A 12,549-nucleotide genomic window follows, 5' to 3' on the forward strand; every position below is an offset into this window, starting at 1 on the left:
AGGACCACTATGGGTGTCCAGAGAAAGAGCTTCCTTCCCGTGCTTGTGCTGAGTGCTCTGCTGGCTGTGGGGGCCCTAGAAGGTGAGTGTGGGTGGGTGGTCAGGAGCAGGTGCTATTAGCAATTGAACACCCGCTCTAGGTTTCCCCCTTCTAATCAGTCAAGTCAAAATACTTTAGGCTTGTCCTATTTGATTTTAGTGAAGATATGGTTTTGTTTGTTTTTTATTTGTTCAAGACAAGGTCCAGTGTAGCCCAGGCTAGCCTCAGATTCACTATGTACCCAAGGATGAACTCAAACTCCTGATCTACCTCCTAAGTACTGGGATTAAAGATTTAAACCACCGTTGTTCCCAGCTTTAGATGTGAACCTTAGGATCAAGCATAGAAGTATTCCTATCTGATGCAGGGGGCAGAAGGCATGGCACTAATTCTGAGGCTGCTTGGAGCATTCAGCTAAATAGGGGCTCCAAGGAGGTGACATGGTGGGGAGATCCTTTGGGTAATATCTTAAGTGCAGTGGTAGGAGATATAAAGTAGAGAGAAAAAGAATAGGGTATTCAGTAAGCCCAAACTGACAGACCACCTCTGCATCAGGGGTGGGGGTGGATGGATGTGGTCCAGGCCTTATGTTCTAGCCCTGGGAGAGGTCTCAGAAGGGTCTCAGCTGAGCATCACATGAAAGAACTCTGGGGGATTGAGACCTCGTGACAGGAGCAAGAGGAGGGAGTTAAGGGTGGCGAGAGGGTCTGGAATGTCCCGTGCTGCTGAGGAGGGAGAGTGGGCAGTCAAAAAGAATGGTGCGTCTTATGACTGTGCTTGCTTCAGTGGTCAAGTGCTCCCTGAGATGAGCATAGACCACCCCCGCCCAGCAGAACCCTGGGCTTCCTGTGGACGTTAGAACTGGGTTAAGGACACTTCTCTGTGCTGTAATATATTATATATATATATATATATATATATATATATATATATATACACATATATATATACATATATATATATGTATATATATATATATATATACATGCACATTATATATATCTGGTTTCTTCACTTGTACTGTAATTTCCAGGCCTTTGTTTCTCTTTTCTTTTCATTACTTTTCTGAGATGATGTTTGCGATGTTCTGTTCATACCCACACATCTGAGGCCCTTAAGATACTCTGCTTGCATTTCACACACTGACTTTAGTTTTTGTTTGGGGGTTGTCCCACCACCACCACCATGTGAGTCTGGGGAACAAACTCAGGTTGTCAGGCTGGGCAGAAAGCCTCTTTACCCCATAAGCCACCTCACTTGCCCAAGATTTTCTTCTAAATACATATTTTAGACAAAAACAGCAACCAAGAAGGATAGAGCGATAGAGCAAATGTGTCAAAACTTTGGTGAATTTTGGATTTGGGTGAAGGGATGTGGACATCCATTTTATTCCTTTCTTTTCAGACATCTGTTTTAGCTATGGTCTCCCAACGTAACCCCAGCTGGCCTCCAACAACTTGCAGTGATTTTCCTTTCTTCTTCTTCTTCTTCTTCTTCTTCTTCTTCTTCTTCTTCTTCTTCTTCTTCTTCTTCTTCTTCTTCCTCTTCCTCCTCCTCCTCTTCTTCTTCTTCTTTTTTTTTTTTTCCAGTCAGGGTTTCTCTGTATAGCCCTGGCTGTCCTGGAACTCACTTTGTAGACCAGACTGGCCTGGAACTCAGAAACCCACCTGCCTCTGCCTCCTGAGGGCTGGGATAAAGGTGTGCACCACCACACCCGGCTCTTCTTCTTTTTCGGAGTGCTGGGACTACAAATGTGACACACTGTACCCAATTAAATTATAATAATTATATCTGCTTTGTCCCCCACCTCCAACCTGTACAGGCTTCTTCTCATTCCTCCCTCCTTCTCTCTCTCCTCCCTCTTTTTCTCTCTTTCTTTCTTTCTTTCTTTCTCTTCCTTCCTTCCTTCCTTTCTTCCTCTTTCCTTTCTTTCTTTCTTTCTCTCTTTCTTTCTTTCTTTCTTTCTTTCCTTCTTTCTTTCTTTCTTTCTTTCTTTCTTTCTTTCTTTTCTTCCTTTCTCTCTTTCTCCTCCTTCTCTCTCCCTCCTCCTCATTCCCCTCCTCCCTTTTCTGAGACAGGGCTTTGTAGGCGACACTGCTCTGGAACACACTATGTAGTCCATGCTGTCAAGCTCATGGTGTTCTATGCTGGTGACTCCTGAGTACATCATGCCCTGATGCCACAGTGGCCTTTCCATCATGTTAAAAAAAAAAAAAAAAGGAAGGATAGGAGAGTTAGCTCCTCAGTGACTATTCTTGTAAAATACCCATGTTCAAGCCCCAGCACACACACATGGCAGCTCACACACACATGGCAGCTCACAACTGTTTGTAACTCCAACCTAGGAGATAAAACATTCTCTGCTGATCTCGGGGGTCACCAAGTGTGCGCTTTGGTGCACAGGCATACATACAGACAAAAGACTCTCTCACACACACACACACACAAACAATAAAAAATATTCTTTTCTTTTTGTTTGACAGTGTTTCTCTGTGTAAAGATTAAAGGCATGCACCACCAGCATCCAGCAAAAATGAATATTCTTTTAAAAATTATCTGAGTGGGCCATGGTGGTTGGCCTTTAATCCCAGAACTCAGGAAGTAGAAGCAGGTAAATCTCTGAGTTCAAGACCAGCCTGGTCTACAGAGCTCCAGAACAGTGAGGGATACAGAGAAACCCTGTCGAAAAAAAAAATAAATATAAAACAAACAAAAAAAAATAATAATAAGATGAATCTGAAGGATGGGATGGGGATAGAGCTTAGCTGGTAGAGAGTTGGTCAAATACACACAAATCCCAGGTTCTAGCCCTAATGTCTTTCTAGCACATACCTAAGCCTAGCATTTAGACAATAAAAACGGGAAGATTGGGTCTTAAGGGTCATTATCTACTACAATGAAAGTTTGAAGCTAACCTGTGATGGAGAGATAGAGAAGGAGTGGGAGCTGAGGGGCAGATTTTATGGTGATTGTAGGCCAGTTTAAAAACAAAGCCACGCATTCCAGGCTGCATGGTGGCACACACCTTTAATCCCAGCTTTTGGGAAGCAGAGGCAGATGGATCTTCTCTGTGAGTTTGAGGCTAACTTGGTCTTCATAGAAAATTATAGGCCAGCCAGAGAAACTAAAAACAAACAAACAAACAACCCTCCCCCCACCCCCAGCAGTCAGGTACAGTGTCATGGGCCTAGAATCCCAGATTGAGGCAAGAAAATCACCTGAGCCCAGAAATGTAAGACTAGTCTATGCAACAACATATAAAGTCTTCATCTCAAACAACAGGCTGTTTTATAGTTCAGTGATAGAGTGCTTCTCTAGCACTTACAAAGATCCGAGTTAGAGTCTAAATACCACCCCGAGCAAAATAAAACACCAAACAACAACAACAGAAACAGAGAGGAGGGTGTCTTAGGTTACTATTGCTGGGATAAAACACCATGACCAAAAGCAACTTGGGAGGAAAGGACTTATTCAGCTTATAGTTCAACATCACTGTTCATCACTGAAAGAAGTCAGGACAGAAAAACAGGACAGAAACCTGAAGGCAGGAGCTGATGCAGAAGCCATGGAGGGGTGCAGCTTACTAGCTTGCTCATTGAGGGTTGCTCAGCCTGCTTTCTGATAGAACCCAGGTCCACCAGCCCACAATGGCTGGGCCTTCCCACATCAATCACTAATTAAGAAAATGCCCAACAGGCTCCCTCCATTATACCACCAACCCTATGGAAGCATTCATTTTCTCAGTTGAGGCTCCCTTCTGTCTGATGACTCAGGAGGGAGTTGACATAAAGCCAACCAATGAGTGGTGAAGAGCATGTGGTGGCTTTCCAGAGGACCTGAATTCCTTCCAGGTACCCCCTCCAGTCAGTGTGTGAAGAGAGAGAGAGAGAGAGAGAGAGAGAGAGAGAGAGAGTAAGAGTATAACTACAGCACCAGGGAATCCAATGACTGTGGCCTCTATGGGCACCTAAACTCACATAATTAAAATTAATAAAAATAGCTGGGCAGTGGTGGCGTACGCCTTTAATCCCAGCACTCGGGAGGCAGAGGCAGGCGGATTTCTGAGTTCGAGGCCAGCCTGGTCTACAAAGTGAGTTCCAGGACAGCCAGGCTATACAGAGAAACCCTGTCTCGAAAAACCAAAACCAAAACAAAACAAAAAAACCCAAAAAAATTAATAAAAATAAGCTGGATTTGGTAGCACATGCTATTAATCCCAGCACTCTGGAAGCAGAGGTAGGCAGATCTCTGTGAGTTGGAGGCCAGCCTGGTCTACAGAGTGGATTCCAGAAAAGCCAGTGCTGTTACAGAGAGAAACCTCTGTCTTGAACCACCCTCACCCCCAAATAATAATAAAAATAAATCCTTAACAGAGGAAGAGAGAGAGAAAGGAAGGAAGGAAGGAAGAAAGAGAGAGAGAGAGAGAGAGAGAGAGAGAGAGAGAGAGAGAGAGAAAGAAAGAAAGAAAGAAAGAAAGAAAGAAAGAAAGAAAGAAAGAAAGAAAGAAAGAAAGAAAGATAAAGAGAGAAAGAAAGAAAAGGAAAAACACCAGGTGTGTGGCATTTGTAATTGTACTCAGTAGGCAGGGGCAGAAAAATGGTTAGTTCCAGAAGTTCCAGGCTGGCCCAAGCTACATTGCTTAAGGTCCAGGTCAGCCTAAGCTACACAGAAGGCCTGTCTCAAACAAAACCACAACCACTAACCAAAACCCCCAAAGGAAAAAGGTCATATACCTCAGCCTGTCACTGAAGCCCCTAACTCAGCCGAGGTCAAACGACCCTTTCACAGGGGTTGCCCAAGACTCTCAGAAAACTCGGATATTTACATTACAGCTCATAACAGCATGAGGAACTAACTGTATTACAAGGACGCAGTAGCATCAGGAAAGTTGAGAATGGCTGCCCTAGCTCATTTTCTCAGCCTCATTTCTCACAGTGTCTATCGAACATAAACTTGCCATGTGGCTAGCGATCTCTAACTTGCCAAGTAACTGTTTGCCTCCATGTGTTAGCTCATGCTAAGCCTAGCTCAGGTCCGCACTCTGCTAGGGTGGAATTAACCAGTTCATCTGCCATTTTGTGACACTGTGCTCTTATGGCAGATGCTAGCAGTGAGTGGTGTGGTGACAACTTGTGTACATGCTCATTCCTTATGCTTAACTTCACATCTCTCCAGAGCCTTATCTTATTCACTTCGTACTTAGAATAATGCATAATATAGAATGAGTATCTGTTGCGGTAAATCTCCAACCCAAATGTGCCCCGGCAATGAAAACACAACACAATATGAATACATGTTGTGTGCCTAGATTGGGCAGATCTACTGCTGCACTACCATCTTGTCCATTAGAACTTGCAGTTTCTTCAGGCCATATGCTTCTGCTCCGCTTTTCTTCCTCCTCCTCCTCCTCTGAGTCCTCTCCCTCTTCCATTTTCTCCTTCTTCTCTCTCACCTTCAGCTCTACCTTCCCTCTATCTGCCCAATCATCAGCTCTCCTTTATTTTACAAATTAAGGTGGGTAGCAGGTTTTCAGGAAATCACCTGAGTGCTGACTTGTTCTTCAGTTAGAAGCCACTCACAAGAGATAACAGAATTAACATAAAAAAATAATTAAAAAAAAAAAAAGCTGGGCGTGGTAGCGCCCGCCTTTGATCCCAGCACTCCGGAGGCAGAGGGAGGCGGATTTCTAAGTTCCAGGCCAGCCTGGTCTACAAAGTGAGTTCCAGGACAGCCAGGGCTATACAGAGAAACCCTGTCTTGAAACACCCCCTCCAAATTAGCCCCAGGGCCATCCACAACAAGTATCGAGTAAATCAAAATGCATTTTGAGGGGTTGAGGAGATGCCTCATTGGTAAAGAGCACTTGCTCCTCTTCCAGAGAACCCAAGTTCAGTTTCCAAGGACCACACAAGGTAGCTCAAAACTGCCTGCAATTCCAACTTGGGCAGTCAGGTCTGATTAAACAAATATGCACTCTGAAAGCCGGGCATGGTGCTATCCACTTGTAATCTTAGTTCTTGGGCCACTGATATAGGAGGATGACAAGTTTAAAGATAGCCTGAGCTGTAGAGTGAGAGTTCTCTCAGAAGTAGATAGTGGGGGCTGGTGAGATGGCTCAGGAGGTAGAGGCGATTGCTGCTAAGCCTGATGGGTTGTGTTCGACCCACATGGTTGGAGGAGAGAGCTGAATCCCATGGTCAGTGTTTTCTCCTCCATACATAGACTGCGGCACTCACCACACACACACACACACACACACACACACACACACACACACACACACACTTACATAAATAAGTTCATGGTGGCTTGCCTGTAATTCCAGCATTTGGGAGGCTAAGACAGAGGACTTCCATGGACTTCAGCAGTCTAAAATCTTGTCTGGAAATATGTGTGTAAAGTGGCTGGGAAAGTTCTCAGTGCTGTCCCAGGGGGGCTGGTAATGTAGCTCGGCTAGTAGGGAGCTTGTGTAGCATGTAGGAGTCTCCTTCCCAGCACCCTGCAACCTAGGCACAGTGGTGCAGGCTTGTGATCCTAGTGCTTGGAAGTGCCAGCAAAAGGACCAAGGCCATTCCTGTCTTCACAGTGAGTTTGAGGCTAACCTGGATTATAAGATGCCTTGTCTGAAAAAGAAAAAGCAAAAACTAAGTGTTTCCCTGGTGTGCTTATAACCCTGGGTTCATCTTTAGTATCATAAGCTTTTAAATTTTTAGTTTTTTTTTTTTTTTTTTTTTTTAAGTATAGAATAGAGTTTATTTAGGGCATGGGGAGGGGAATTAAGAGGGTAGCAGAGAGCCGGGCGTGGTGGCGCACGCCTTTAATCCCAGCACTCGGGAGGCAGAGGCAGGCGGATTTCTGAGTTCAAGGCCAGCCTGGTCTACAAAGTGAGTTCCAGGACAGCCAGGGCTATACAGAGAAACCCTGTCTCAAAAAAAAAAAAAAAAAAAAAAGAGGGTAGCAGAGGGGCTGGTGAGATGGCTCAGTGGGTAAGAGCACCCGACTGCTCTTCCGAAGGTCCAGAGTTCAAATCCCAGCAACCACATGGTGGCTCACAACCATCCGTAACGAGATCTGGCGCCCTCTTCTGGAGTGTCTGAAGACAGCTACAGTGTACTTACATATAATAAATAAATAAATCTTTAAAAAAAAAAAAAGAGGGTAGCAGAGGCAGAGAAAGGCAGAGAGAAGGAGAGAGTAGAGAAGTAGAGGCTGGCCATGGCCACGTGGAGAGAGGGAGGAAGGGAATGGGGAGCAAGGGGGCAAGAGAGAGGCAAGAGAGGCAAGAGCATAAGAGCCTATGCCTCCCAAGTGCCTGCCTATGCCTCCCAAGTGCTGGGATTAAAGGCGTGGGCCACCACCGCCCAAGAGCTTAAATTTTTAACTAAAAAAAAATTTTTTTTGAGACATGACTCTACCCAGTTTTATTTTTATTTTCTATTATTTCTTTTTTTTTTTTTTTGGTTTTTCGAGAGGTTTCTCTGTATAGCCCTGGCTGTCCTGGAACTCACTTTGTAGACCAGGCTGGCCTCGAACTCAGAAATCCGCCTGCCTCTGCCTCCCGAGTGCTGGGATTAAAGGCGTGCACCACCACCATCCCGAATTTCTAGGATTTTTTAAAGACAGGCTCTCTCTATGTAGCTCTGAACACCCTGGAGCTCTATTTATAAGCCTGGCTAGCCTTGAACTCACAGAGATCCACCCGCCTCTCTCTCCCAAGTGTAGGCACCACTACACCCAGCTTTAATAAATTAATAAAAGCATTTAAAGTAAAGTTAAAAAGAGGGTTGAGGGGCTGGTGAGATGGCTCAGTGGGTAAGAGCACCCGACTGCTCTTCCAAAGGTCCAGAGTTCAAATCCCAGCAACCACATGGTGGCTCACAACCATCCGCAACGAGATCTGGCGCCCTCTTCTGGAATGTCTGAAGACAGCTATAGTGTACTTACATATAATAAATAAATAAATCTTTAAAAAAAAAAAAAAAAAAAAGAGGGTTGAGGATATGACTCACTGGTAGAGTGGGTACAGGTGTTGGGTCCTCAATTCAGCCTCAGTGCTGCCCTCCATACCGCCAAAATTAATAAATTTCACTTTGAATTTAACAGTGAGATGACCTGGGGCATAGCCCTCTCCTCTGAGAAGGGACGAAGGATCCCAGAATCTTATGATACATTTTTTTTAGGATCCAGGAATCAGGACTGGCTTGGTGTCCCAAGGCAACTTGTAACTAAAACCTGGAACAGGCAGCTGTACCCTGAGTGGACAGAGGTGCAGGGGTCTAACTGCTGGAGAGGTAGGATTTGGAAATTCTGGAGAGATGGGATTAGGGGAGACTAAGAACAGGGTTAAATTTAAGCAGGTTGGGAGAGAGGTTTGGGGAGGGGAAACCAGAATCCCAGCTAATTGCGTCCCTTCCCAGGTGGTCAGGTATCTCTGAGGGTCATTAATGATGGGCCTACACTGGTTGGTGCAAATGCCTCCTTTTCCATTGCCCTGCACTTCCCTGGAAGTCAAAAGGTACTGCCGGATGGTCAGGTTATCTGGGCCAACAACACCATCATCAATGGTAAGTACCTTTCTCAGTACCTCCTGAGCTTTATTCCTGGGACTCAGATTCCCAGGTATCCCCAGCAAGCTCTGGGAAAGTCCCCTCTCTCTTCTATTTTTTTTAACAGTGCTGGGGTTCAAACCTAAGACCTCACGCATGCTTGTCAAGTGCTAATTCCCAGGACCTTTACTCCCCCCACCACCCCCATAGAATCTTTAAAAACCAAACCAAACCAAAAAACCCTAAATGATGTTTATCCTCATAATAGTCGATATATACTTTAAGTATACAAAATTATAGTTTCCGAATCGGAGGACAACAGATCGCTAAAGTCACACAGGCTTAGATGTAAATCCATCAGTAACTCGGACCCTGGATGGGTTAAATTGCTGTGTGCCTGTCCCCCCTCCCCCCCCCCCCCCCCCCCCCCGCCTGTAAAGTGGGTGTGGTGCCTTGACAGAATGTTAAGAAGCTGAAAACAGGGTGTATCTATATAAAGTCCTCAGCACAGTTGTCTGGACCTACAGCACATATTCACCGTTCACTGCTGCTGTTGATGCTGCTGCTGCTGCTGCTGCTGCTACTGCTCTGAATCTGACTAGAGTCACTATAAACATTTTATTCTATGGACATCCAGTCTTCTATTTAGGCTCTCTATGATATGAATCTCAAGTTGTGGTGTCCATAAATCCCCCGCTCTCCATGCCATCCTACATGGGTTATCGTATGGAGACTGTAGTTACAGCTAATGGTTACTCCTACAGCCCCTTCCACCAGGAACTATTTAAGGAGTTTGAGCATACCCGGAGGAGTGACAGAGCTTGACTGTGTCTCCTTTCTAGGGAGCCAGGTGTGGGGAGGACAGCCAGTGTATCCACAGGAGCCTGATGATGCCTGCGTCTTCCCTGACGGTGGACCCTGCCCGGCTGGTCCTAAGCCTCCGAAGAGAAGCTTTGTTTATGTTTGGAAGACCTGGGGTGAGGTCCCCTAGCACCTCTTCCCAACAGAAATCCTATGAGAGGAGCCCTGGGCCTGCCCTTCCAGACACCTTCTGGAGGACACCCTCGACCTCCCTTCTCTGAAGCCTTTTCAAACTACCTCTCCGTTCTCTTTGACCAATTGCCTTCCCTTCCTTGCTTTTCTCTCAGGACAATACTGGCAAGTTCTGGGGGGTCCAGTGTCCAGGCTGAGCATTGCGACGGGCCACGCAAAGCTGGGCACACACACAATGGAAGTGACTGTCTACCACCGACGGGGTTCCCAGAGCTACGTGCCCCTTGCTCACTCCAGTTCAACCTTCACCATTACTGGTAAGGGCTTAAAGAGGAGCTAGGCCAGTCGGGCATAGGGCAGAAGGTGGGGAGGCTGGCTTGGACTAGAAAGAGGAAGTAGTACCCAACCTTCAGAGGGGAGGGGCAGAAAGACCTGGGCGGAGAAATGTGAGGCTTAGAGAGAAATAAAGACCTGGCCAGTCCTAGCTTGTGCCTGGAGAATGTGGCTGTGAAAGAGATGTGACTTGGTCCTCGTTCTGATTTTTCTGGCTCCAACTGCAGACCAGGTACCTTTCTCCGTGAGTGTGTCCCAGCTACAGGCCTTGGATGGAGAGACCAAGCACTTCCTGAGAAATCATCCTCTCATCTTTGCCCTTCAGCTCCATGACCCCAGTGGTTATTTGGCTGAGGCCGACCTCTCCTACACATGGGACTTTGGAGACGGTACTGGGACCCTGATCTCTCGGGCACTTGATGTCACTCACACTTACCTGGAGTCAGGCTCAGTCACTGCCCAGGTGGTACTGCAGGCTGCCATTCCTCTTGTTTCCTGTGGTTCCTCCCCAGTCCCAGGTACCACAGATGGCTACATGCCAACTGCAGAAGCACCTGGAACCACATCTAGGCAAGGAACCACTACAAAAGTTGTGGGTACTACAACTGGCCAGATGCCAACTACACAGCCCTCTGGAACCACAGTTGTACAAATGCCGACCACAGAGGTCACAGCTACTACATCTGAGCAGATGCTGACCTCAGCGGTCATAGATACCACACTGGCAGAGGTGTCAACTACAGAGGGTACAGGTACCACACCCACAAGGCCTTCTGGAACCACCGTTGCGCAAGCAGCAACCACAGAGGGTCCAGATGCCAGCCCATTGCTGCCCACACAAAGTTCTACAGGTAAGAACACGTGAACATGGAGGTTCTTGGAGGCGGGCTGTCAGTTTTCCACTCTGAAGTCTCACCCAGACTCAGATGCTAAGCAGTCTTTTCTTTAGCATCGTGACCACCTCAGGATTCTCACTAGCTCTAAGGCCTACAGACTGTCTTAACCGCATGCAAGAGATGTGGAGTTCAGTATAGGAGCTTTCCCTAGTCCACCAGGGAAGAATGGATTGGTTTTATTTACCTCCAAGGATAACAGCCAGGAAGCCAAGGGAACACCTATGGTTATTAACAGTTGTATTACATTTTCTGTTCAAGCATAAATACAGATATGTCGGATTCTGACCCTGCCATTTCTAATGCTGAATGCATTGACATAGGCCAGTTGTCAATTCCAGGACCTAGCCCAGTGCAGGACATGATAAATATTTGTAGATTTTTTAAAATTATTTTTTTCTTATTAAAAAATGTATGTTTCATTAATGGTGTTTTACCAGCATGTTTGTGCACCACATGTGTGTGTGTGTGTGTGTGTGTGTGTGTGTATATGTGTGTGTGTGTGTGTATGTGTGTGTGTATGTGTGTGTGTGTGTGTATGTGCATGTGCCTCATGCTCATGGAGAACTCAAGAGGGCATTGGATCCCCTGCCCTGAATCTAGACTTACAGATGGTTGTAAGCCACCATGTAGGTCCTGGGAATTGTACCCAGATTTTCTATAAGAACAACCAGTATGTTAAGCCACTGAGCCATTTCTTCAGTCTTGAAGTGTATGTGTGTGTGTTCTCTTTCCCTATGTGGGGGGAAAACAAACAAACAAACATTTTTTTCCTAACATAGCTTCCTTATATGAGACCTACCAGATCTTGGCTGATTCAAAGCAGTCATTATAGCATCCTGTAGCTCTGGTTGTACTTGGGACAGCCTGCTTGGTCTCTGTCTTTGTCTCTTGACTCTGCCCCCCTCAAATCTTCTCCTGACAGGCTCCATTAGCCCTCTACTGGATGACACCGACACCATAATGCTTGTGAAGAGACAAGCTCCCCTGGATTGTGTTCTATATCGATATGGTTCTTTTTCCCTCGCCCTGGACATTGTCCGTGAGTCTTGCCTATATTGGGGACTGAGGCAATGAGGCATAAGCTGCCCAGGCTGGCCAGTAGCAATGTACCTTGGGAGAAATTACTTGAGGATACCACAATGGCAGAGATAGTTTTGGGAGAACACCCCTGGGCTTTCTTTCTGGTCTTGGTAGAGGAATCCTAACTTAAAAAGTTGCAATCTTGCAGAGGGTATTGAAAGTGCTGAGATCCTGCAGGCTGTGCCATCCAGTGAGGGGGATGCATTTGAGCTGACTGTGTCCTGCCAAGGCGGGTGAGTGTCCTGCTGGTTGTCCTGGTAACCCTTGAGGATGACTGTCACTCTTTCTGGAGTTCTGTCCCTTCTCAGAGCTTTTGATGCAAACTCATACTCTATTTATTTATTTATTTAATGTATATGAGTACACTGTAGCTGTACAGATGGCTGTGAGCCTTCATATGGTTGTTGGGAATTGAATTTAGGACCTCTGCTCACTCTGGTCAACCCCACTCGCTCTGGTTGGCCCCTCTTGCTCAGGCCCAAATTTATTTATTTATTATGGTATCTAAGCACACTGTAGCTGTCTTCAGACAGCACCAGAAGAGGGCGTCAGATCTCATTGTGGGTGGTTGTGAGCCACCATGTGGTTGCTGAAATTTGAACTGCTCCAGAAGAGCAGTCAGTGCGCTTACCTGCTGAGCCATCTCTCCAGCCCGAAAACT

The 12,549-nt window shown here is 46.1% G+C and overlaps 1 protein-coding gene across 2 annotated transcripts in view; it reads left to right on the forward strand.

The window, feature by feature from the left end:
• The window catches only part of Pmel (premelanosome protein), a 13,984-nt gene continuing 1,435 nt past the window's right edge, over positions 1-12,549 (forward strand). For both annotated transcript variants that reach the window (XM_085843297.1, XM_021175355.2), the window contains exons 1-8: positions 1-82; positions 8,221-8,331; positions 8,458-8,604; positions 9,429-9,563; positions 9,735-9,896; positions 10,140-10,763; positions 11,731-11,847; positions 12,037-12,121. In XM_085843297.1, the coding sequence (XP_085699423.1) occupies positions 10-82; positions 8,221-8,331; positions 8,458-8,604; positions 9,429-9,563; positions 9,735-9,896; positions 10,140-10,763; positions 11,731-11,847; positions 12,037-12,121 (1,454 nt within the window). In that variant the 5' untranslated portion in view covers positions 1-9. The remainder of the gene's footprint in view (positions 83-8,220; positions 8,332-8,457; positions 8,605-9,428; positions 9,564-9,734; positions 9,897-10,139; positions 10,764-11,730; positions 11,848-12,036; positions 12,122-12,549) is intronic.

This window comes from Mus caroli, unplaced genomic scaffold (assembly GCF_978045245.1).
Source record: "Mus caroli unplaced genomic scaffold, Mus_caroli_1 scaffold_9, whole genome shotgun sequence".
Classification (NCBI taxonomy): domain Eukaryota; kingdom Metazoa; phylum Chordata; class Mammalia; order Rodentia; family Muridae; genus Mus; species Mus caroli.